Below are 25,664 nucleotides of genomic sequence, written 5' to 3' on the forward strand. Positions count from 1 at the left end.
TTCTTTTGAGCCTCGAGCACCTGATCCCGTATCTCCCAGGTAACGGCTCCCAGGACACAATCCGGTGGTATGATGGTAGTGGGCTCGGGATCCGAATTCACCGAGAACTGTCGTGAGAGAGCGTCGGGCTTGATGTTCTTGTTGCCTGGTCTGTAGGAAATGATAAAGTGAAAACGTGAGAAGAACAGGGCCCACCTGGATTGACGTGGGTTGAGTCTCTTAGCTTCTTTGAGGTAGGAGAGATTTTTATGATCCGTCCATATCACAATGGGGTGCTCAGCTCCCTCCAGCCAGTGCCTCCACTCCTCCAAGGCGAGTTTCACAGCTAGGAGCTCACGATCTCCCACATCGTAATTTCTCTCGGCAGGAGAGAGGCGCCGTGAGAAGAAGGCGCAGGGATGGAGGCGGTGATCTGTGGGGGAGGTTTGAGAAAGCACAGCCCCGACTCCAGTGTCCGAGGCGTCAACCTCGAGAGTAAACTGCTTTGCAGGGTCTGGACGGGTGAGAATAGGGGCCTGAATGAACCTCTCCTTTAAGTCACAGAAACTCCTGGAGGCTTCAGCATCCCAAATGAAAGGTCTCTTAACTGAGGTTAGTTGTGTTAAAGGGGCGGCTATCTGGCTGTACCCTTTAATAAACCGACGATAGAAATTTGCGAAACCCAAAAATCTCTGTAGCTGTTTGCGTGTGGAAGGAGTTGGCCAGTCTTTAACTGCCTGCACCTTTTCGGGGTCAGGTCCCAGCCTTCCACTCTCCAGTACGAAACCCAGAAACTTAACAGATGGGGCATGAAACTCGCATTTCTCCGCCTTAACGTAGAGCCGATTCTCGAGTAGGCGTTGGAGAACAGCTCGGACATGACCGGTGTGTTCCTCGGGGGTCCTCGAAAAAATCAAAATGTCATCCAGATATACTGTGACAAACTTGTTCAGGTAGTCACTCAAAACAGTGTTAACCAGGTTCTGAAAAACGGCAGGTGCGTTCGTGAGGCCAAAAGGCATGACTAAATACTCAAAATGTCCTATTGGTGTTTTGAAAGCCGTCTTCCACTCATCTCCCTCTCTGATGCGAACCAGATGGTAAGCATTTCTAAGATCCAGCTTAGTGAATATGGTCGCATCTTGTATGGGTTCAAAAGTGGATGACAGTAAGGGTAATGGATACTTGTTTCTCACCGTGATTTGGTTTAAACCGCGGTAGTCGATGCAAGGCCTCAGGGTGCCGTCCTTCTTGGAGACAAAGAAAAAGCCAGCACCCAGAGGAGAGGTGGAAGGCCGAATTATGCCGGATGCCAGGGACTCGGAGATGTACTTTTCCATACTTTCACGTTCAGGCTTGGAGATGCTGTAGAGACGGCTAGAGGGAAGAGGTGCTGCAGGGAGAAGATCTATAGCACAATCGTAAGGGCGGTGAGGTGGTAATGAGGACGCTTTATGTTTAGAAAATACCTGCTGGAGGTCGTGATATTCAGGCGGAACCCCGGTGAGGTCGGGTGGTGTGGTCTTCAGGGCTCGAGGCTCGGAACTAGAACGGGCTGGTCCCAAACAGGTTAAATGACAGTTATTGCTCCACATCTCCACTTGGTTTGTGACCCAGTTAATACGGGGGTTATGGTTCTTAAGCCAGGGATGACCCAGGACCACAGGAGACTGAGGGGAAGGAAATACAAAAAAGGTGAGTTCCTCACTGTGGTTACCTGACGTCATCAGGCGAATGGGTGCAGTCTTGTGAGTGATAGAGGTGAGGGAGCCTCCGTCCAGAGAGGATACACGGTAGGGTGTTTGTAGAGGGAAAGTGGTAATCAGGAGTTGCTCCACTAGCTGTTGGTCAAGAAGATTTAATTCACAGCCAGAGTCAACTAATGCGAGAGAGGGAAGAGTAATGTGATTATGTGACAGAGAACATTCCAGCAAACACCGAGAGTTTGAATCTGACCGATAACCTCCCACCAGTACTCTCGGGGCTACTGATGGGACCTGGAGTTTAACTGCTTGGGGCAGTTGGCCACAAAATGTCCAGACATGCCACAATACAAACACACCCCTGAACTCATGCGCTTGTTTCTCTCCTCTTGGGTTAATTTAGCTCGACCAATCTGCATGGGCTCACTGGGGGGCGGAGCTGGAGCTGCTGGATACACATTTTGTGGGCAGTTAAGGCGAGAAGGTAAGGGGAAGTTGTTACCTCTTTGGCGTACCTTATGTCTCTTCTCCATCCTACTGCACAGTGCGATAAGGCTCTCGAGATCAGGTGGTTCCTGGCAGAAAGCGAGTTGATCCTGAAGCTGCTCGTTAAGAGCCTGGGTGAACGCCCCCTTAAGTGAGGCTTCATCGAGGGTGGAAGTGGCGGCTAGGGTCCGAAACTCTATGGCAAAATCCTCGATTGAGAGCTTCCCTTGACGTAAGCTCCAAATCTGTCTGGCCACTTCAGCCGCTGACTCAGGTTTGTCAAAAGTCATTTTAAAATCCGCCAGAAACTCATCCAACGGACTCTTAAGGAAGTGCGGGTTCCGGCTTTTTGCCTCCGCCCACCGGAGTGCCTTACCTCGTAGAAGACCGATGATGTAGGAGATCTTAATTTCATCGGTGTAAAAAGACTCCGGAGATCGCTGGAAAGCCAGCTGGCATTGGAGGAGAAAACCTCGACAAACCTCCCGGTTGCCGTCAAACGTCTCCGGTGGAGGAGAGGTAGCGACCCGGAAGCTGGGCAGACTGGATGGTGCAGGAAGAACGGGTCCGGGCAGACTCTGAGCGGGGGATGAGGCTTGCTCCGGGGAGGTGAGTCTGTGGCTGCTTAATTCCTTTACCATCGTTCCTACTTCAAACAAGGTGTGGTTAGTGTGGGAGAGTTGATCAGACAGAGCTTGGAGTGAATCACTGTGCTGAGCTAGGGTGGCGGAAACGACAGAGGGAACTGATTCTGTACTGAGGTTAGAGGAATGGCTGGATGATTCTGTCATGTTGTGGTGAAGAAATCTAACCCACGACATACAGAATCAGATCTGAGACGGTGTAAAATGTTTTTAAAAAGAATTTATTTTAAAGGGAAACCAAGGAAGCAGCGTAAACGTAGCTGAGTTCTTGCACGAGGAAGCTGGTGCGGGAGAAGCTGTGGACAGATCGGAGTTAGATCCAATTTGCGGATGGCACAGGGAAATCAGGCTTATGTGGAGGACTTACGGTCTGGAGAGGTGGGAACTGGTTTGAGGGAGGAGTGGTCCGGTCTGGGTAGCAGGGACTGAGATCCAGAAAAGAGACGTGGAGGGAGCTGAGCTTGGGGAGGTCCGGGGAGGTTAGGTGGGCAGCTGGAGGCGGGTCTGGCCAGGGGAGAGGCTGAGAGACGAGCGGAGTTGGAGATCCAAATGGTGTGGGCTCCAGAGTTCTGCCAGTCAGAGATGAGTGTGTAGGTTTGTCTGGGAACAAGAGCAGGAGGTCACAAAGGCAAAAATCCAAAATCCAAAAACACATCAAATCTCAAAAAATCCAAAATCCAAAAACAAATCTAATTCTCAAGAGTTTACAGAGCTCGAATAAGTTTCACAAGTGGCTGTTAGAAGGTACCCAGGTAGAGTAATCATCCAGCGAAGTGTAGGAGCCTCCCAGCTGCTTAAATACCCCTGGCCAGCTGATGAGCAGATCTGCTGCAGCTTGGTCACCTCCAGACACGCCCACCTGCAGAGGGAAACTCAAAAGACAGGGAGTGACAGCAGGGAAATACCTCAGACCGTGACACTTTCTGCTGAGGTGTCTGCTCTGGAGGAAGTACCACCAGATCACAATTACTGTTAACAGGCAAGTAATTTACGTAGGAATCTCTAGTTTAAAAATCATTTAGTCCTGTTATCTGCTAGAGTTACAAGTATTATACTCATGATCTCCTTTTTTGCATATATATGAATGTTAGTGATGTGACAGCCGTCGATTGAGCCAGCCCAGCAAACCCTTTTGATGGACGATGCAGTGGACAGTGAGATGAGGCATCCAGAAGCACCCTCTGCAGACCACTCTGTCTGATGTTCCACTTGCCAACCAGAAACGTTCAGCCACGGATCTCGGTTCCTGCACTCCATCCACCTCGATCCATGTTTAGTAGATTTAGCAACACCACCAAAGACTCCCTGCTTTCCAAGTTTACTGTATATATTTTACTTTTATTCCTTACAGTGTTCCCTTACAATTTATTTACTATGTTGTTACTTGTTAAAAACTGAATAATAAAACTGTTAATGATCAAAAAAGAGTTATCAATTAATAGAAATTTTATTACATTTAAACAAATAACAAAAACATTCAAACACATATATAGAACCTGAACCAGAAGAAACTAAAAGAAAAAAAACCCATTTCTCTGCCATCCTTTCCATCAATGCTAAAAATCTGTCCATCCTTCTTTCTCTCCTCTCCTCCGCTTCCCTCTGTTGTCTCATGTCCTCCCTGATCAGGTCAAGGAGCTCATCAGCCCTTCTCCTTTTTCTCCCTGATGAGGAGTCCGGCTTCCTTCCACCACTCTCCCTGTCCTCTGTCTCACCCACTGCTGCACTTGGCCCTGGAGTGTCCTCGGGAATGGAAGCAATAAGGACAGGAGGCATAGTGGAAGGCCTCTGTCCCAACACCTCGTCCATGGGGACAAACCAGGGCCAGGTTTCAGCAGTGGGCTTTCCGCTGACTCCCTCTCCTGACCTTGGATACTTGCAGTCCTACAGACAAAGGGAATTAGAATTACAAGGCTTTATTGTCATTTAACAACAGAGAACACTGTGGGCATAATGAAATTACAGATGCTCCTTAAAGGTACTGGTTCTGGATGAGAAAAGAGAGGAATAGAAGAACAAAGTCAGATTATAAATCATAGTTGATAAAACATGCAATAAACAATATTTTAATTTATCAACATGGGAGATGAAAATTGTGTTCTGTGTTTTTTTCCGCCTAAAATGAAATTAAAAACATTAAATCAGTAATGTGGTTTCTTAAAAATAACTTAAATAAACATTAAACTTAGTTTTCGTTATTTTTGGCGTTCGTTACATGATTACATAAGATGCAAGCTCTTTTACGGTGAGTTTTTTCCTATTAGACTTTCAAGCAAGTTTACGGTGGGGTGTTAACCTTAAAACAAATTATGAGAAGCTTTATTCGCTAAATAAACACACACACACGGGAATTATGACGGGACCACCATACAAGCTCGTTCTCGCTGATTTCTGCTTAAAATGTACTTATACAAACGACAAATGTCTATAAACAGAAACGCTTTCAGCTTAGTTTTCTACCGCTATTTTCTTTTAAAAAGCCTGCTGGGATCAAGCTAGTTTACGGTGGGTTTTTTCCTATTAAACATTCAAGCTGGTTTTCGGTGGGGCATGTTTTAGCCTTAAATTACATGAAAAAAAAACAAAAACAATTTGCGGTATTAGATCTTATATAAAACACAAACCAAAAGTGCCCAAACACGTATTTTATTTTTTTGACCGCTATTTCTTTAACTAACTTACATTTTAAGCTGTACTGCTGTCCCGCTCCGTCCGCCGTTGTTGCGAGTGTCGAGTCCAGCGGCCGGCGTGCAAAGCATGCTGGGATACCCTTGCTCCTGTGAGGATCCATCAGACCCATCCTCGAAATGTGGGTGGAGCGAGGACGCGTTTGAGGACGCGAGAATGAGGATTCTTGGAATTCGGACAGTACTCGTCGCTGCGCTTTGACGTCATCGACCTCAAAATGCGCACTCACAAGCATCCTACCCGTGGATTCGGACACAGCCATAGTCTTCCTGATTTTTTAACCCTTCCCCAAATTTCTCTAAATATATTTTTGAAATAAAATGTATTAAAAAATAAGTAAAAAGTTAATAAAGTGGTTTGTCTGAAAACCTCTGCCAAAACCAAAACCTTTGGACCAAAACCAACCATTGGACCATCCAGTTGTCAGTCTTCTCTGTCACCTCCCTCAGTCCTCAACTCATTAATCACTCACATATTTAGCAACAGAACACCACTGGTGTGTGAGGTTCTCCGCTCAATAATATCAGTGCTACCACTTCCACTTAAGGACAAACTACCAGCGTGCCCAAAAAGAATAACAACTGTGTATCAGAAGCAGAAGAAGATGCAATGAAAGATAAAGCCAAAAGGTGTTTAGTTCAGAGCATGAGAAGAAAATTTAGACACAAAGTAAAAAAATTTTACAAGAAGACATATCCAAGAGAGGGGAGGTTACCAGTTCCTACAGGGCTTGGATTATTGTTGCTGCAGAAAATGACTATTAATGCAAATTCAACCAATACCTGCAAACTGAGAGGTGCAATTTTTAATCTGTAATGAGACGATATCCAGTCTGACACGAGGTCTCTTTTGATTTTCAATACTACCTCTAGAATCTGCACATACATTCCCTGAAATGCCTTACAGGACGAAAGGTCATGTTGTGTCACCATGGACAACTTTGTTAGTTTATTTATGAATTTAACCGACCACAGCTTCCTTGTTTTAGATCACACACCTATCAGTGAATAATGACAGCAAAAGAAAACACACACAGATAGAATGCTAGGCTCCGACACTGAAGCGCCACATAAGTTTTACACACAGATGAAAACGAGAACCATGCTGAGTAAGAAGACCAGACCTGTCACAACATCCACAGATTACAGAAAGAGAAATAAAGCTAGATGAGTTTCATTTGTTCTTTGTTAACAGTTCTGATGTGAAGTTGTCTGAAAATGAGACAAATGTTCATCCTGATTTCCGATTAAAGTCTGTGTGATATGAAAGCTGGTGTTTTTTTTATTGTTCATTATCTTGTTAATGAGTGAATCATGAAGAGACTCCGAACTGCTGGACAAATAAACAATATTCTGATTCTTATTTTTTATTAATAACTTAAAATTATTTAAGCAGAAAGGGTCGAGCTCTGGTAACCGGTGATGGTTGTACCCAATGTGCAGCAGTACCGGGACCAGAGTGAATAGGGTGTGTATGGGGAGCATGAGTGGGTGTCCGGCATGTATTTTTGTAAGTCTTTGGTTGTATGTGCATGTGTGAGCATGAGGGGAGGGAGTGTGTGACTGTGTTTGTGTATGACTGTATATGTCAGGTGGGGCTTTTGACTCCTCCCCTCTCCTGGGACTTCTTTTGCTGCTACACATCTTCACTTCCTCTCCCCCTGCCACACTTGGTGTGGAGTGTGGTGCCTTGGTCTGCCTGAGTGTTCACGGCTCCCGGGTCAGGGGGTTTTAGATTTTTGGCATCTGCCTGATTAATCCCGGTGGCTGCCTGGTGGGATCTGAGTCCCTGGGCTCTGTTGGGTCCCCGGCGGGGCTGATCGCCCCTGGGTCCCTGGTCGCTAGGTTCCGGGCTCAGCCGGCTAGGGGGTGGGAGACTGCGGGTGGGCCTATAGGCTTGCCGCTGATATCTCCCAGGACTCTGCTGTCTGCTGGTTGTGCCCCCCCCCCGGGGCAATCCTCTGCGCCTCTCGAGGGGGGCAGGGGCTTTTCTGGTTACAGTCTCCCTGGGGTCTCTGTGCTCTGGGGCAGCTCCTGGATCTCTGAGACTTGGAGCTTCTTCCATCTCCTTTGCATCTTTGGGGGGCGGATCTGTGGTGCCTCACACTCTCTATTGGATCCTCCTGTAGAGAAACCTTACATATACAAGCACGTGTACATACACAGGTGCTCAGATAGTGCTCTCATAAGTATGGACTTGGGCATTTTCAACACATGTCTTAAGGCTGTTGTTGGCACAAAATGCACTGTAATTTATTATCGTGATTGTTCAGTGAAACAATGTTGATTTTATATTTCCCCATCAGGTTGATGCAGTGATAGTTTGCTCCTGTTGTATTGCTGTGTGTCCCTTTTCTTCTTTTTCTTCTGCAGGTCTAGAAGCAGACTCTTGCCCCCCCCCCCCCCCCCAAGCATTCAAAAAACAACAACAATAAAGTTTTAAGTATCAGGCGTGACATTAAAAGCAGACGCTTTGATGCTCCACCTGACAGTAAATCTGTAAGGCTTGTTACCAGCATTCAGACATCATTTCTGTTTGCTTCACAGCCAGACAGGACACGGTTAAAAAAAAAGAAAAAAAAAGAATACTCAGTTGTTTTAACTTCTCAGTTTTTCTCTCATGTTTTGTGTGTTACACAATAAATACACATCGTTGGAAAGTTGGGTTGAGTGTGAGACTGGTTGTCTCATTGTGTCCCTGTAATGGACTGTCCAAGGTTTTGACCTAGTGTAAACATATTTTGGAGATTGGGAAACTGGTACCGCAGCCAATGATATGATGAAATGGTGAATTAAATCCACATTTTCAGAGTTGTAGACCCCTGTGCTTGTGCGCACACACTAAATAAAATTATATTCAGAATGAAAGTATGTTGCATGTAAGGGCTATGTCAGTGTGTTCAAACATATATCTTCAAATTATCGAGCAGTTTCAGTCATTGGTACATTAACTGAGATAAGGTGTGTATCAAATAGTGTGTTTACTGAGTAGACATATAGATGCTGCAGTAAAAAGTATGCATAATGCTTCACAATGGATGCCCTGGCACTCCATCCATCCATACTTTATTTATAAAGTACAACTTAAAACACAGCATGGCAGTTGACCAAAGTGCTGTACAATTGAGGCAAGGAAATCATAAGGTAATAAAAACTTGGCTATGAAAAGACTATGGAAGCCCATTCCCGCCACTCAAGATTAAAAAAAACTATTATCTCATAATTATGACTTAGCTATCTCATAATATTGAGATTGCATCTCATTATTATGACTTTTGAGATACTATCTGTCACGAACAGAACTCAGAAGACCTGTGAAGACTCCAAACACAGTAAAAAGTAGATAAAAAGTATTTTATTTGGATGTGGAGTTACCAGAGGAGGGTGAGGCTGGAGACAGTCGGAGACGAGGTGAGGGTCAAAACCAGATAGGACAAGCAGGTACAGGGAACAGCCTGAGACGAGGTAGCAGACAGGCGAGGGTCGTGGTGGCCGGCAGAGTACAAGGCAGGGGTCAAGAGCGAAAATGAGGTCCGGAGGCTGAGGTCAGGCAGGGTGAATGGCTGGAAGATTTACTTGCAATAGCGTTCAAAAATCTGGCAGTGAAATGGTGGCTGGCAGTTGAATATAAAGCAGGAGCAACAGGTGAGGTGAATGAGGCTGATGACAGGAACAGGTGAAGTGGATGAAGCTGATTGCGGTTGGCAGGGAAACAGGGCTTGTCAGCAGCTTGATGAGGGATCCAGGTGTGCTGCATAAAGGCTGAAGGCTAGATGAGGAGGCAGAGGAGGGTGAAGGATTGGGAGTCATGACACCATCTCATTATTATGACTTAGTATCTCATATCTCATCATTATGAGATACTAAGTCATAATAATGAGATAGTATCTCATTATTATTATGAGTTCCAAGGTGTTTTAAGGATCTGGGTGTGACAGAATAGACAGAAATGGATATCAGTAACATCATTGAGCAATATTTCAGAAGTGGTTTTTCCAATCGTGAAATCTTACAACTTTTGGAAGAATCCCACAACGTGAAATTAAGCCTTCGCACATTAGAGAGAAGCTTGCAAAAGTTGCGGCTTTGGAGAAGAAGGAACAAGACAGATGAAGCTGAAGTGGCATCTTTCATTCAGCAACAACTACAAGGATCTGGAAGACAGCATGGCTACAGGTGGATGCATCAGAAATGCTGGAAAACAGTACGTGTTCTGATGCGCATGATGGATCCAGCTGGGGTTGAGCTGCATGCTCAAAACCGTTTGAGGCAACGCTCTTATGTCAGTCGTGAGCCAAATTATGTATGGCACATTGATGGCTACGACAAGCTCAAACCTTATGGTATTTGTATTAATGGCTGCATAGATGGCTTCTCAGGGAAAATTATGTGGTTGGAAGCTCATAAAACCAACAGTGACCCTTGTATCATTGCTGGCTATTTCATTGATTCTCTGGTGGAATGGAATGGATGTCCACAAAAGGTCAGAGTGGATCATGGCACAGAAAACACTCATGTGGTGGAGATGCAAAGATTTCTGCACAACACTGAAAATGAAAATGGTTTTGACTCTGCTATCCTCGGCCCGAGCACTGGAAATCAAAGGATAGAGCGATGGTGGTGCAACTTAAGAAGTGAATGTGCCCAGTTTTGGATGGATCATTTTGACCAGCTGACAGCTGATGGTTTTTTTGTTGACAGCTTTCTGGACAAATCACTGATCCAGTTTTGCTTCCTACAAACAATACAGGTAATAGAAATTTATTTCTTACATTCTTGCAGCACAGAAATATGTAAATACTTCTAAATAATTAAAAAATATTTTATTTTCTAATTTTACTATTCTTTTTTGGTTATTGTACAGGTGGAACTGGATGAGGTTGTCTATGCTTGGAATGACCATCGTATACGATCTACTAATAATCCTCGAGCTTCTAGTGGTCGTCCAACAATAATGCATGCTGTCCCCAACCTTTATGGGGTTCCAAATTTTCTCCAGCCTGTGAGTCCAACAAAGCTGGAAATATGTTTAGAGGAGTGTTATTTAAAGGATTTTCCCTGTGATGTAGATGTATTTCACTTGTGCACTGAACTCATGTCTAAGCACAGACTGGTAATGTCAGATGATGTGTATGAAATTACTAATCTGTATGTAAAGCTCCGTCAAATGATTAGCGACGGGCTGAGGGAATAGATTATCTATATCACATACTCCCCAAATCCAGCTAACAAGGCTGGTTTTATCTCAGCATCGCCTGTGTTATGGTACAAGCTACGTGATTGTAAGTGGGCTAAAATACACAAGTGAGATATGACTTGTTCCTGTGCTTTATTCAAAGAGTGATGGAATTTACTGTTTACTTTAAAGTGTAGGTCAAAACCTACCAACCGAATTCCTTAGAATTTAATTTATGGTAGCCTCTTGTTTAAAATAGCACTCAATAATGCCAAAATGTTCAGGTTACCCCTTTTCTTATTATTAACAGCTCAGGACGCTGGTGGTAATATGGACAGTGGAGTTACAAGTACAGTGTATTTGGTTGTTCTTAGCAAAAAACTGTTATATACTGTATATTATAGTTTGTACTTTTCTTACTGTTCAATTTGTAGAAGCATAAATGTCGTAATATGGTACTTTCACATTTATATTTCAGAGATTTTGTGATTCTAAATATTTTAGTTTATATACAGTGCAATTGCTGCTCAATAAAGAAGAGTACATTGTAATCAGAATGTATTTATTTTGGAACATCCAACAATAAAAATCCATCCATCTTTTGGACATTTTTGACAATTAAAGGCATGTGCTTAAAGAAATCTTTGTTTGTGTGCACATACCTATCATTATACATGACACTAAATGTGCTTAAACAACATTTAATTGTGCCCACTTTAGTTTGTTAGCTGAGAACTTCAAAACATGTTCCATAGTGATTTTCAAACGCTACCTCTAAAAGTCAATGTGTCAGCAACCCATATACATCTAAACTGTGACAGAACAAAAGCCACCTGCATTTAGGCTCACTGCCGTTGTATAGCCTTCTTTATAGGCATATTTGTATCTTCTTATTGTTTGCAGGGCTGAACATGGAAAAACTTGAACATGAGATGTAAAATACTCCTACTTCTTCAGATAAGATTTTTGGCAGCAATTTTTTTGCTATTAAGCTTAAATCCTTTATAGTTTACAAAAACAAATAACCATTGCCAAGCAAAATAAAAAGACCATTAAACATTTGTTTAAGTAAAATCGTACAAACCCATCTAAGTTTTCATTAGCTTAGCAGAGTAATATAGCCCTGCTACAGAAAATGTGGACAATGTCAGTTCAGTGCAAATAATCTGACATTTCAACTTATGTAAGAAACTTAATTTATAACTACATTGTTGCAATCATAATTTTGAACAATGATGCAAGCACAAATTAGAAAATGTCCAAGTACTGTGTTATTTCTTTTACATCAGAAAGGTCTAATGTTGATGTAAGTTTCAGCTGGGAGAAATGTGCCGTCTGGTAGAATTGAGCTGCCACATGACATCACAAGGCTGCACCCGCCAAACGTACACTGGCACCCCCACCGGCTTTGAATCCCTTAGCACAATCTGTTACAACACAGAATATTTGTTAGAGTACAACTGCATTTAAAGAGAGACAAACATTGATGATTAACTTCACTTAACTCATTTTAAAATAGAAGAGTAGAACAAGTAATGGAAAAAAATAAAATAACTGTAAACAATAATGTGCTTCTGCAAGTAATCTAATGTCTGACTTTCTGCGACATGCTATGTATACAAACTTTACTTAATATATTCTTTCTGGGACACATTTTATCTCTGATACCACATGACACGCGTAGTTCAGGCATGTCATTAACCTGTTATCAAACTAAAAGCAATGATATGACTCGCAAAAATGTGACATTTAAAAACATGAACAGTTATTTTGAACCTGAATCAATCCTGCACTGAACCTGCAGGGTAACGTTTCCCTACACTCTGACAGTGGGGCTTCTGGTTTTTCCTCACTGACCTGAAACACTCGGACCTAACCGTGACCTCTCATGACTGCTTGATTAAAACTGAGAATAACATATAAACTATGGTTTTTCATTTCAAACACGAAAAACACCTATGACCTTAACTTATCACTCCAATAACGTTTCCTTGTTGTGTTAAATTAGGCTAGTAGAGAGCTAGCATGTAGCATCTTTAGTAACTCAGAGCAGAAGTTTGTTAGCTTACCTTCATAGCTGTGTATGTAGCATGGCACATACAAAACAAGCTTTGTCCATAATTGATTTTGGCGTTTCGGACGAGGCAAGAAAGATTCTGTGTACATCGTTCACCATTATTCTTGAGAGGTCTTGCAGCAAACGCATACAAATAGCCAATCTGACCACTCAGCGCGAACAAAGTTGTGTGCTGCAGGTTGAAAAATACGGAAGTGCAAAAACGGAAGTCCGTGGAGGCCAGCAGAATTTATCTCAAAATTATGACTTAGCTATCTCATTATTATGAGATAGCTACGTCATAATTATGAGATACTATCTCATAATAATGAGATACTAAGTCATAATTATGAGATAATAATTTTTTTTAATCTGAGTGGCGGGAATGGACTTCCATAAAAGACAGACAAGAACAGACAGAAAAAAAACTATAACGTCTATTAAAACTATGAAACCTCGTAAGAACGATAAAAACAATGCAGAGACAGAAAGTTGGAAAAATGAACCTAAAAACAAAGTTAAAATTAACAGAGTGTAAGTACTGAGAGGAAGGAAAATGTGTGATTTCAAAGTGCAAGCACTAGGCTAAAGTAGTGTGTTTTCAGATGTGATTTGAACTCATTAAGTGACGGTGCCTTCCTGATGTCAAGTGGTAAAACGTTACAAAGTCGGGGGGCAACATGTTCGCTTGTTCCCCACGCGATTTGTAAGACCAGGATCAAAAGGCTAACCTCAAATCCACACTGGAGGAATCAGTGGAATGTTGCTGCTTCAAATAAAATCCATTACAGTCTATAGGGTTGATCAAAACCAGCCACAGTGTGGAACATTTCAAGTGCGTCCCAGAAGTGGCTGGCCGTGCTGCACCAATAGGCCTGGGTTTTATTTTTGCCGCAAGCCACTTTTGCGACACGCCAATTTCTGCAGTTAACATAGGGCTAGACTGGAAATCACACACAGTTTCAGTGTATACTTCAGGTAATTTTCAAAATAAGACTTTTGCAGAGATGCGATTTCTTATGTATGCAGATTACGTCAATATGTCTGACCTTACGGCTTATCTCCTCCCAGCATCTTTTGAGGCATGCAACTGTGTGGTTTTAATGGCCTTTAATCCTGGCGGTGGAGAGGCACAACATTATATACAATATCAAATAGTGATACCAAGGGTGATCTGCTCCATCTTTTTTGTTTGATGGCAGATGGTATAAACAAACTGTGACTTTTGACATCTTGAGGGATTTTGTGACCTCATGAGTCAAGCAAGGAGAAAGTCAGACAAGCCTCTCCAAGGCTAAGATGCTTCCCCCGTTGTGGATTGATGCACCGCAAAGCACATGAGTCAAACGTCCTGCTGGCTGATGCCTCTAGTGTGGATTCGGTGTAAGATCAGCTGACCAAAGGAGGTGAGCTGAGGTGAAAGGCACAAGTAGCTCACAGTGATAGAGAGAAGAGTTGCTAAGAGCAAGCATTAGGCAAGAGTTAGTTTGAACTGACCCTGGAATGCAATGGAATCCAATTCAAAATTATCAGATAGGTGCAATGTGACTGTTGGTCAGTGATTATAAGGAATCTAGCAGCTACATTTTGCACAGGACGCATTTGCCCTAATTAAGTTGGCCTTCCATCTATTAATCATTCCACCACTGTGACTGCCAACAGGGGCGTAGCACCAAATTCTGGGCCCTAGGTACAAGTCTTCTAGGTGGGCCCCCATGATAAATTGTTTAATATCTCTCTTACACATTTTTTGTCATGCTATAAGACAAGATAATAAGTATGATCTTAGTTTAACCTCTATATTGAGCAAATACAAATGCCAGCAAAATAAAAGTGAAATGCCCAGACTTCACATATAATTATTTTTATTTGCCAACAATGTGTTCAAACAAAAATCCTGGAATTTATTTTCCAGTAAATGCCCACTGACGGGTCTTCATGTTAGCAAAATCACTTATGAGATCTTTAAAGTCCAATCCTTTGGCTAATTGGCTTTCAATAGAAAGAAGAGCTAGGCTGTTCAGTCTATCCTGGGACATTGTTGATCTCAAATAATTTTTCACCAGTTTCAGTTTGCTAAAAGCCCGTTCACCCCCAGCAACAGTCACAGGCAGTGTGCAAAATATCCTCAGTCCAATACAAACTTCTCCAAAAATGCTCTGTAATTGCATCCTGTAGATGGCATTAAGCAGCTCAAGAGGAGACCGAATGTGTGGAAATGTGGCACCATATATTGTTCTCAGGTGTAGCATCTCATTCTCAAATTCAGCTGTGAGATCCTTGTAATGTTTTCTCATCAGTGGCTGGCATGATATCTTCATCTGCTCTTCCGTCATGTCTGTCATGGTTCATGATGTTAAGCTTTGCTAATACTGATGTATATTGATATATTAAATACATATGACATGAAATAAACCAGGTTCTCTCTGTGAATGTAATGTACTCTAAATTTTATAATCCCTGCATTATCAGCCAAACTATAAGATTGTCCGTTTTCAAGATCAAATATAAAGAAATTTAAAATAGGCTTAAAATATCTAACCAAGTCAATAACAATCCTCTAACACCAGTGTCATCATGCTATACGAAAAACAGTGGCAGCTTCACGTTCCTGAGATTACCACGAATCCATCGATACCAAGTTTGTCCTGGTCCATGACTGGGAAGGAGCTGAAATATCCACACAGAGTGAACCTGTTTTTACTGCAAGGTCTGCGAATTAATTGGCGGCGGCCGCCAATTAATTCTGATTAATATATATATTAATTAGTGTTTTCACTGATAACACTAATTAATTTATATTTGATCTTGATGGTGAAACTAATGGCGTTTAATACTGAACACCTAAAATGAATGCAGATTCTGAGAGCTAGCTAATATCAGCTAAAACTGTGTTCTGCTGCTGCTGCTCACGTTCCTTCTTGAAAAACCTAGTCAATACTTGCTTCTGTTCAGTTAACTTTTTCTCCTTCTCCTTCTTTTGTGGAAGCCAGATTTCCCTTTCTTGGGAAAAGACATGACTGACTCTCCTGCCTCCAGCTCTGGCTGTCGGCATCTGCGATGTCTCATTAGCTGTACATGCGACCGTGCAGCCCCTGGCCACTGGTGTGGACTAAACCACTTTGCACATTTTTAAGGGGTGATAGATGCCTCAGAGATTATTCAGTTATAATTTTTGAGGCGCAATTCTGTTTCTTAATCTCTTTATCCAGGTAAAGGGAAGTTTATTAAGACATTAAGTAAGTTGGGGGGAAAAAACAACAACAATAAAACATTTTTATTCAAAGCTGTCTCAGGGCTCCTCCCTGCAGTGGGCCCTGGGTAAACGGTACCCTTTCCCCCCCCCCAGTCCGATGCCCCTGACTGCCAAACAAAACAGTCTTCCATGCCTTCATCTCTCACAAGCGCCTCTATTTCAGCCTCTTTGAAATTCAGTTTTTAGACCTCTCCTTTACCACGATTACCGTGACATGTCACCAAACAGCTGGCTCATTTATGTGCATAGTGCATAGAAACACCTCCGCACATGTTCTGGACAGATGAGATTTATAAAGCAGAAACTGTGTGCAGCCATAAATGAAGTACATGTTGCTTTTAGGAAGGACTCTATACAAATGAGGCCCCAGTTCTGTTGGTCGTTTCCCAAATTTTTTCCAAGGAGTTTTTTTTTATGTGTTCTGCTTAGAATCTTGTTCTGTTCTTGTTGGAAAATGTTTTGGTAAAACTGAACCCTCAGGAACAAGTAATACGTGTTCCTGTGCTCTTGAGGCATAGTTTGGGGTGGAAGCATTAAGACAGGGGATTGGACCGTTGAATTGTGTATATTTTAAAAAAATAGCGGCAGTTTCATCCAACCCTAACTTTTTACTTTTAATGATGGTTTCTATTTTACATTTTCTTGTTGTGGGAATCAGAAACTTGGTGGTGCAGTTCTAGATTCCTCACTAAATGTCAAAGGGTCCTTGTGCCCAACACTGAACCCCACGATGTCTCCTTGATCTGCGAATCTGGGTAATGACTTTGGGGTGAATGGGACTTTTACTGGTCAGTGAGACCAGGAAAGTGCTTTGTACATGCCGTCATATTAACAATGTCACATTTTAGCTGTGCTTTTTCATTGCTGTCAAATCCTGATTGGATCAACACCAAGCCTATTCCTGTGTAATGCAAAGGACAGATGTAAAAAAAAAAAAAAAACTCCAGGATGGATAAACCCTGCAGTTTTGGGGAGAGGAAAAGTGGAGAGTCTTAATAAAAATAAAAAAATCTAGAAATTTAAGTGGCTCCTGCTGTGTTTGTAGGATAATCCACAAAGGGCCAGAGCAAAGGAGAAGACTGGGTCTTTTGTTAGCTATTTGTGCCTCCAGGCTATCTGCTGTTCTGAAGCTGGGGTAGTTGAGAAAGTCCAGGCGAAAGGGGAACTCCTTGTGTTCTCTCTGTTTGGGGCCAGAAGGGTTGCTTGTACAGGGAGTGCAGAATTATTAGGCAAATGAGTATTTTGTCCACATCATCCTCTTCATGCATGTTGTCTTACTCCATGCTGTATAGGCTCGAAAGCCTACTACCAATTAAGCATATTAGGTGATGTGCATCTCTGTAATGAGAAGGGGTGTGGTCTAATGACATCAACACCCTATATCAGGTGTGCATAATTATTAGGCAACTTCCTTTCCATTGGCAAAATGGGTCAAAAGAAGGACTTGACACGCTCAGAAAGGTCAAAATAGTGAGATATCTTGCAGAGGGATGCAGCAGTCTTAAAATTGCAAAGCTTCTGAAGCGTGATCATCGAACAATCAAGCATTTCATTCAAAATAGTCAACAGGGTCGCAAGAAGCGTGTGGACAAACCTGTTGGGTAAAAATTGATAGTCAAACTGAGTTTGTCACCATGATTTACATTTTAAACAGTTGTAGAAATGCTTTCCTGCCTGAATGCAATTTACATTTAGAAGGCCTTCCGGCCTGAATGCAAATTGTTCCCTAAGCAGCCAAACCAAGGCTAGACTGGAAGACTCCTTGGTCTGTGTCTGTAGCATCCTGCTGTGAAGACCTCTTTGAAGAATTCCTGTTGTCTTCTGTGAGGTGTAGGTGTGGTTATCTCTGACTTGGTCCTAATAAAAGCGCTCCGCAGCTTTGCTTCTGTGTGAGAACAAACCGCCTGACTCTGGTGTGTATGTTTTCACCCTTTGCAAAGTTTGTTTATTGATTGTTGTTTGATTTTACAATTTCCACAAAGATCTAATCCATCTGTGTATGCTCTGACTTTTTTGAGGTAATTTGGGAGTGATATAGAAATTGCCCAACAATTTTGGTGCCGAAACCGGGACACAGAGCCTGCAGTGGGAAGATCGCCTTTAGGGAGCCGCACGGCGCCACATTCCATCAAAGCCCGGGGGGCTGAGAATTGCCCCATCGGCCGGCTGTTTAGCTCCGCAGACGGACTTCCATCAACAGGATCTCGCGCCCGGATTCAGGGTGAGTCTGCTACGCAGAGGGAGAGAGTGATTACCTAAATTAAATAGCACCTTTGACTGCTGGGAGTGTGTTTTTAAGCTGAATTGTGGTGTCTGCCATTCACACACGAAAAGACGTTTTCGTGTCCAGCTAGGGGTTGCACATGTGAGCCGTAAGGGTTGCACTGAAACTTGGCTGTAGTCCTGGCCTTGGTTTTAGGAGGTTGTAATTAGTCTGTGTCAACGCACACAGGCGTCCTGCAGTGCTGTGGGTAGTAATTACAGGTGAATGTGCAGGGGCACCTAAAACTGTTGTTATATACAGGTGCTGGCCAGTAAATTAGAATATCATCAAAAGGTTGAAAATATTTCAGTAATTCCATTCAAAACGTGAAACTTGTACATTATATTCATGCAATGCACACAGACCAATGTATTTCCGATGTTTATTACGTTTAATTTTGATATTTATAGGTGACAACCAATGAAAACATCAAATCTGGTATCTCAGAAAATTAGAATATTCTAAAGGCCAATGAAAAAATGTTTGTTTCTCTAATGTTGGCCAACTGAAAAGAATGAACATGAAAAGAATGTGCATGTATAGCACTCAATACTTAGTCGGGGCTCTTTTTGCCTCAATAACTGCAGTAATGCGGCGTGGCATGGACTCGATCAGTCTGTGGCACTGCTCAGGTGTTATGAGAGCCCAGGTTGCTCTGATAGTCGTCTTCAGCTCCTCTGCATTGTTGGGTCTAGCGTATTGCATCCTCCGCTTCACAATACCCCATAGATTTTCTATGGGGTTAAGGTCAGGCGAGTTTGCTGGCCAATCAAGGACAGGGATACCATGGTCCTTGAACCAGGTGCTGGTGGTTTTGGCACTGTGTGCAGGTGCCAAGTCCTGTTGAAAGGTGAAGTCTGCATCCCCATAAAGTTGGTCAGCAGCAGGAAGCATGAAGTGCTCTAAAACTTCCTGGTAGACGGCTGCATTGACCCTGGACCTCAGGAAACAGAGTGGGCCAACACCGGCAGATGACATGGCACCCCACACCATCACTGACGGTGGAAACTTTACACTGGACCTCATGCAACGTGGATTCTGTGCTTCTCCGCTCTTCCTCCAGACTCTGGGTCCTTGATTTCCAAAGGAAATGCAGAACTTGCTTTCATCAGAAAACATAACTTTGGACCACTCAGCATCAGTCCAGTCCTTTTTGTCCTTGGCCCAGGCGAGACGCTTCTTGCGCTGTTTCTTGTTCAAGAGTGGCTTGACACACGGAATGCGACACCTGAATCCCATGTCTTTCATGAGTCTCCTCGTGGTGGTTCTTGAAGCGCTGACTCCAGCTGCAGTCCACTCTTTGTGGATCTCCCCCACATTTTTGAATGGGTTTGTCGTCACAATTCTCTGCAGGGTGCGGTTATCCCTAGAGCTTGTACACTTTTTTCTACCACATTTTTTCCGTCCCTTCGCCTGTCTGTTAATGTGCTTGGACACAGAGCTCTGCGAACAGCCAGCTTCTTTAGCAATCACCTTTTGTGTCTTGCCCTCCTTGTGCAAGGTGTCAATGATTGTCTTTTGGACAGCTGTTAAGTCAGAAGTCTTCCCCATGATTGTGGTGCCTTCAAAACAAGACTGAGGGACCTTTTAAAGGCCTTTGCAGGTGTTTTGAGTAAATCAGCTGATTAGAGTGGCAGCAGGTGTCTTCTATATTCAGCCTTTTCAGAATATTCTAATTTTTTGAGATACCAAATTTGGAGTTTTCATTAGTTGTCACTTATGAATATCAAATTTAAATGTAATGAACATTGGAAATACATTGGTCTGTGTGCATTGCATGAATATAATGTACAAGTTTCACGTTTTGAATGGAATTACTGAAATATTTTCAACCTTTTGATGATATTCTAATTTACTGGCCAGCACCTGTACAGTGCCCATGTGCTGGTGTCGAGTGGAGAGGAAAGTTGCTAAAAACACACTGTCGCTGGGATTGTTTAAATATTTCTTGGTGCTACGGAGGTACACAAAATTAATTACCGCTACATTTGACCAAAGAATCCCAAGTCGGTCTAAATTGACCTTTGCTGTGTGTTATTTGTGATTGGTTGTGTTTCTGGTACAGCGGGCTGCGTCCCATTTCTGCTTAGTCAGGCTGGCTACTTCTGGTTGTGCAGATCTTTGTGGTTCTGTGATTTGTTGCAGAAATATTGGTGTCAGTTGTCGTTTTGTGAGTATATGTGTTGTGTTATGGTTTTAAAAATTGTGCCGAAGCGTTAAAAAACTCGGCTGGGAACGTTGCTTCGGCTGCCGTTTCATTGTGTCTGTATGTGTGATAAAACCTGCAGGTTTTGTTCTGTGTTTGAGTGTGTGTGTGAGTGTGTTGGTTCCGCTGCCATCTTGTTGCGTTCGAGTGTGTGTGTTGTTAGAGGTGAATTGGCTGCCATCTCGTTGTGGCTGTGTGCATGTGAGCCACAAGCTCTGAGTGTGTGAGGAAGAACGGAGGAGTACTTGCCAAATTTGAACCATTTTAATATAAGCATAAGCAGTCTGATTGTATTTTTGATACTATTCATATTAGAAGTTACCAGCGCTCATCCAGCCTGCTTTACAAAATCAGTACAAAATAACTTAGGTGCAATGGGAAATTCTAAGTCTAGAACCAAACTGGAGGGAGATTTAAAATATATGTCCCGTAAACACCCAGATAGTTTGAAATTTATGGATAAATGGCAGAAAAAATACAAAGTTGATGGAACATTAAAAGGTCACCAGTGGCATAATTTAATTGATATATGCAACATTAAAGTTGCAGCAGCCACTGGCAAGAGGAGGATGGCTAAGGAAGAACAATTAAAGATTGCAACAATTTGGCGTGATGAAACAGATAAAAGACTGAGAGATATCCAAATAAGCAAAGAGAAAAAGAAAGGGAAAGACGTGTAGGAGAAAGATCAAGCAACAGGGGCCCTAATTGGAGATTTAAGGATCAAGTTTGACATTTTAGCCACAATTGTAAAACAGAACTTTAAGAAAGTTCAGAAATTAACTCAGTTGTCTGCAATCAGACAAAAACCTGATGAGTCGGTTGATGATTTCCGTTCTAGATATCAGACCCAGTTCAACATTCACAGTGCCATTCCACCTGATGATAATGTGGATGGGGCTTATGTGAGATATTTGTGCTCTGAGCTGCTGAAAGGGTTCTGGCCTGAGATTACTGCAAGGATTAAAGAACATTTCATTTATTGGAAAACCTGTACAATTGAAGACCTGATGATAAATGCCAGACAGGTGGAGCAAGTTATTCAGAATAAAAATAAACCAAAAACTCCTAAGACAGGCCCACAAATCTTCCTAGAAGAAACTGATAACACTGAGGAAGGAGCTGTTTATTATCAGCAAAGTAGCGACGGGGGTAAATTTAATCGCCAGGGAGGTGGTCGTAGCAGCAACCAGGGACAGTGGTCTTCACCAGACCGCTCACAGCCACTCATTTTTTGGACTTGTGGAGGTCGAGGTCACATGTCACGTGACTGTCCTTCCCAGTCAGATGGCCCAGATAACAGAAAGCCCAATAAGGGTCCCAGAAGAGGCAGAGGTTTCCAATCACAGGGGAGCCGACCTAGTCGTGAGCCTGTCAATCCTCAACCAGATCACACCCGATTCAGACGGGAGCGAGGAGATGACTATCAGCAATGACTAGAGGCAGATTCTGAGGCCTGGACAGAGGAAAATGACGTTGTTGACTGCTGTGGAGCTTGGGAATTGCTTAATGTCTTGAAAGAAAAGCCATTTATCACAATTAACATTGAAGGACAAAGTGTTGAGTTCCTTTGTGATTCTGGTGCATGTCGATCTGTTATATTGTCTGGTGTAAAATTACCCAGCTCTCAGAATAGCATATTGGTCAAAACTGCTGATGGACAAACCACTCACTCGTCTCTGTCTAAACCTGTTTCAGTGGATGATCCAGTGACAGGATTGGGAAAAAGAATCTCCCTTGTCATAGCACCAGACTGTCCGCTAAATCTATTGGGCAGAGACCTCATGTCAGTGCTAAAAATCTCTATTATCCCCATAAAAGATGGCATGAGAGCTATTCGAGCGGCTGAAGATTGCTGTTACCTCCACGACCCTACTGGCGTATATTATTCTTTGCAAGTCTCTGTTTAAACAAATCTAGTTGAAACAGAGCTTATTATGAAAACATTGCGTCCGGTGCTTAACAACACAGCTAGAGATGAAATGGCCTTATCACAGCTGCATGTAACTATGGCCCTCAGGCCAGAGCAAGATTTACCATATCAAAGAATTTTCCTACCTTTGTCCCCTGTTGTGTTGGCTACCTCCTATCTGATAACAAACGGAGAGTCAGACTCTGCGGCATCTGTGTTACTCCCTACCAACATGAAAGCATTCCATGATTTGCCTACTCCTCCACATATTTCTTTGACAAAAGGCAGCTCCTCACGCTGGAAAGATTTAGGTTACATGACTACCATAGCACCTAAGGCCACAGATTTCACCCCGGTTCAACCTGATAAAAAGGATTTATGGCAGTACAGTGAAAGCACTGGTCTCTACCGGTTTCCTCTGATTGTCCCACTTCAGTGTGAAACTGCTGTTAACCCTTTGAAGTGACAGACTGACTCTGTGTTGTTATCGGATGAGGAGCAATTTAAGCAAATCCCTGAAACATTCTGGTCTGTAGGCCAGACTGATGTGGGCCTTTTGAACTCTATCTCTCCTGTGGAGATCAAACCAAAATCCGACTTCAGACCAAGAGTTAAACAGTATTCTTTAGCCCCCTTCAGAAAGGCCATGAAAAATGGAAATGTTCCGGACTCTGTCCGTAAGACCTTTGTGTCCGAATGCAAACATCCGGATAACGTGTTCCGGAATTTAACCGGATGAAGCCCCTAGTAACAGGTCCAGACTTGTTACGGACAGGGTGGCTGCTTCAGACTGGTGAGGTAGAGTTCTGAACAAGGGGGAGGGGGAGGAGGAGGGGACCGGGGGACACTGTGCGCACCTAGATAGCTCGCTCCTGTAGCATGCGTCGAACCACGGCAGCACGCCTCCTACGGTACCGCCTAGACGCGCGACGGAGCGCTTCACACCGCTTCAGTGATTCCTTTAACCATTGAGCTTCATCATCCATGTGTCTTATGCGTCTTCGTGTGCGCAGAATTATGCTTAAGCGCCTCGTGATTTTTATCTTGAGAGGCGCTATAGAAATGATATTTTCTTCTTCTTCTTCTTAGCATGGGTCCGATCCACCCCCCCACCCCCCACCCCCACCCCCGCCGCCGTCAAACATCTGGAACTTTTCCCTGCTGTGTGAACGCAGCCGAAAGGACAAGTTCCGGTACAAAAGTGGTGTGTCTGAAAACACAGTTCCAGTTAAAAACCAGATTGAATTGTCCACAAATGTTCCAGAATGTCTATCTGAAAAGGGCTTTTGTTACCTGAAGCAGAAAAAGGCATTGCTCCGGTGATTTCAGATCTCCCGGAAGTTGGAGTTATCAGACCTTGTCCTGATTCTCCATGTAACACACCCATCTGGCCTATAAAAAAAGCAGATGGAAGAACTTGGCGAATGATTCAAGATCTAAGAATGGTTAACACTGCAGTTCAAACTCGTGCACCACGTGCCAGACCCGCACACGTTGTGAAACTCTTAAGTCTCCCAGGAAGTACTTTTCTGTGACTGATCTGAGCAATGCGTTTTTCAATGTTCCTGTTCACCCTGACTCACAGTTTTGGCTTGCTTTCACCTACAAAAACTCGAAGTTTACTTTCACTCGTCTACCATAAGGGTTCTCGGACAGTCCCACTATTTTTACTCAAGCAATTACTAATTGTCTAGCGGACTTTCAAGGTTCAGCAAATTCACAAGTCCTTGTTTATGTGGATGACATTTTGGTTGCTTCAGATGATGCTGAGTCTTGCCTCAAAGACTCTCTCGCTTTGCTGCAGCATCTCCACAGAACTGGAAACAAAGTTAGTAAAAAGAAACCGCAATGGGTCAGAACCACCGTCCAGTATCTTGGGCACACTTTGACGGGTGAAGGTAGGCAAATCCAGTCAGGAAGACAGGAAACCATTTTGAACACCCCAAAACCCCAGACTAAAAAGCAAATGATGCAGTTTTTAGGTCTTGCTAATTACTGCAGACAGTACATTCCCCATTATGTAGAAAAAACTCAGCCCCTTTCTGAAATGATTCATGGCCAACAGATAGAAATGAATGATAAGCTTTCCTGGACTCCCTTAACAGAAGCAGCTTTTGTAAACCTGAAACAAGATATCCATTCCAGCACAACTCTGGTTTTACCTGACTGTTGATTGTAAAAATGGGTTTGACATCTGTTTTGCTGCAAAAACATGGTGATATTACACATTCTCAACTCCTTCTCAGACTCCTTAGAGCTGTCCTGTTGCCTTCTACTCTTGCAATATGTAAATGCCAAGCCCACACATTAAGAACAGATTCGATTTCCTTTGGGAACAGATTTGCTGATGAGGTAGCAAAGTCCGCGTCCCAGGGCACTTTTGGTTCTTCCGACTGATTCACTGTTCAGACAACTGATTCCCTTATTGGTCACACGGTTTTGACTGACATGCAGATGCACGCCCCAGCTGCTGAAAAACAACTTTGGAAGGTTAAAGGTGCAACATTGTCTCCAGATGGGCTCTATGTTACACATGGTAAACCTGTTCTGCCAAAGTCTCTGTTTAAGGCTGCTGCTCTGGTGGCACATGGCCCTTGTCATGTATCAACAGGGGGGATGGGCCATTTAATGAAGCAGCATTTTACAACTTACAACCTTGAATCCTATCTCAGACACTTCTGCAGGTCATGTGTGATTTGCACAAAACACAATGCTCAGGGAAATGTGAGACCAAAGAGAGGGCAATTTCCCCAGCCAAAATACCCGTTCCAAATGTTGCATATGGATTTTATTGAGTTAACACAAAGTGGTCCCTACAAATATTGTTTGGTCATCGTTGATGCTTTTTCCAAATGGGTTGAGATTATACCGACAGCAAAAAATGATGCTCTAACAGTAGCCAAAGCCTTATGCAAAACCATAATTGCTAATCACGGCATTCCAGAAGTAATCTACTCCGACAATGGACCTCACTTTGTGAATGAGGTCATTCAGAACATGACTGCTCATTTGGGAATCAAATTAAAGAATCACTGTGCATACCATCCTGCCAGTGCTGGCCTTGTTGAGCGTAATAACGCTACCATAAAGAACAGACTCAGAAAATGCATGGAGGAAACTGAAAAGCCGTGGCCAGAATGTTTAGATTTAGTAAAGCTTTACATGAGAATAACATCTACTAATCTAGGACTAACACCTTTTGAGATCATTTATGGCAGACCCTATAAACTGCCTTTGGTTAACAAACACTTACAAATAACTGAAGATGAACTAACCTTAGCTGACTATATGAAAAT

At 43.0% G+C, this 25,664-nt stretch overlaps 1 protein-coding gene across 7 annotated transcripts in view; it reads right to left on the reverse strand.

Annotated features, from left to right (window-relative positions):
• Window positions 1-25,664, reverse strand: part of slc4a11 (solute carrier family 4 member 11) — a 337,506-nt gene that overhangs the window by 257,997 nt on the left and 53,845 nt on the right. For 4 of the 7 annotated variants that reach the window (XM_054741997.2, XM_054741995.2, XM_054741994.2 and 1 more), the window contains exon 2: window positions 23,662-23,760. The exons of the other annotated variants lie outside the window; for them this stretch is intronic. In XM_054741997.2, coding sequence (XP_054597972.2) covers window positions 23,662-23,760 — 99 coding nt within the window. The remainder of the gene's footprint in view (window positions 1-23,661; window positions 23,761-25,664) is intronic. 7 annotated transcript variants of the gene reach the window in all.

This window comes from Nothobranchius furzeri, chromosome 18 (genome assembly GCF_043380555.1).
Source record: "Nothobranchius furzeri strain GRZ-AD chromosome 18, NfurGRZ-RIMD1, whole genome shotgun sequence".
Classification (NCBI taxonomy): Eukaryota; Metazoa; Chordata; class Actinopteri; order Cyprinodontiformes; family Nothobranchiidae; genus Nothobranchius; species Nothobranchius furzeri.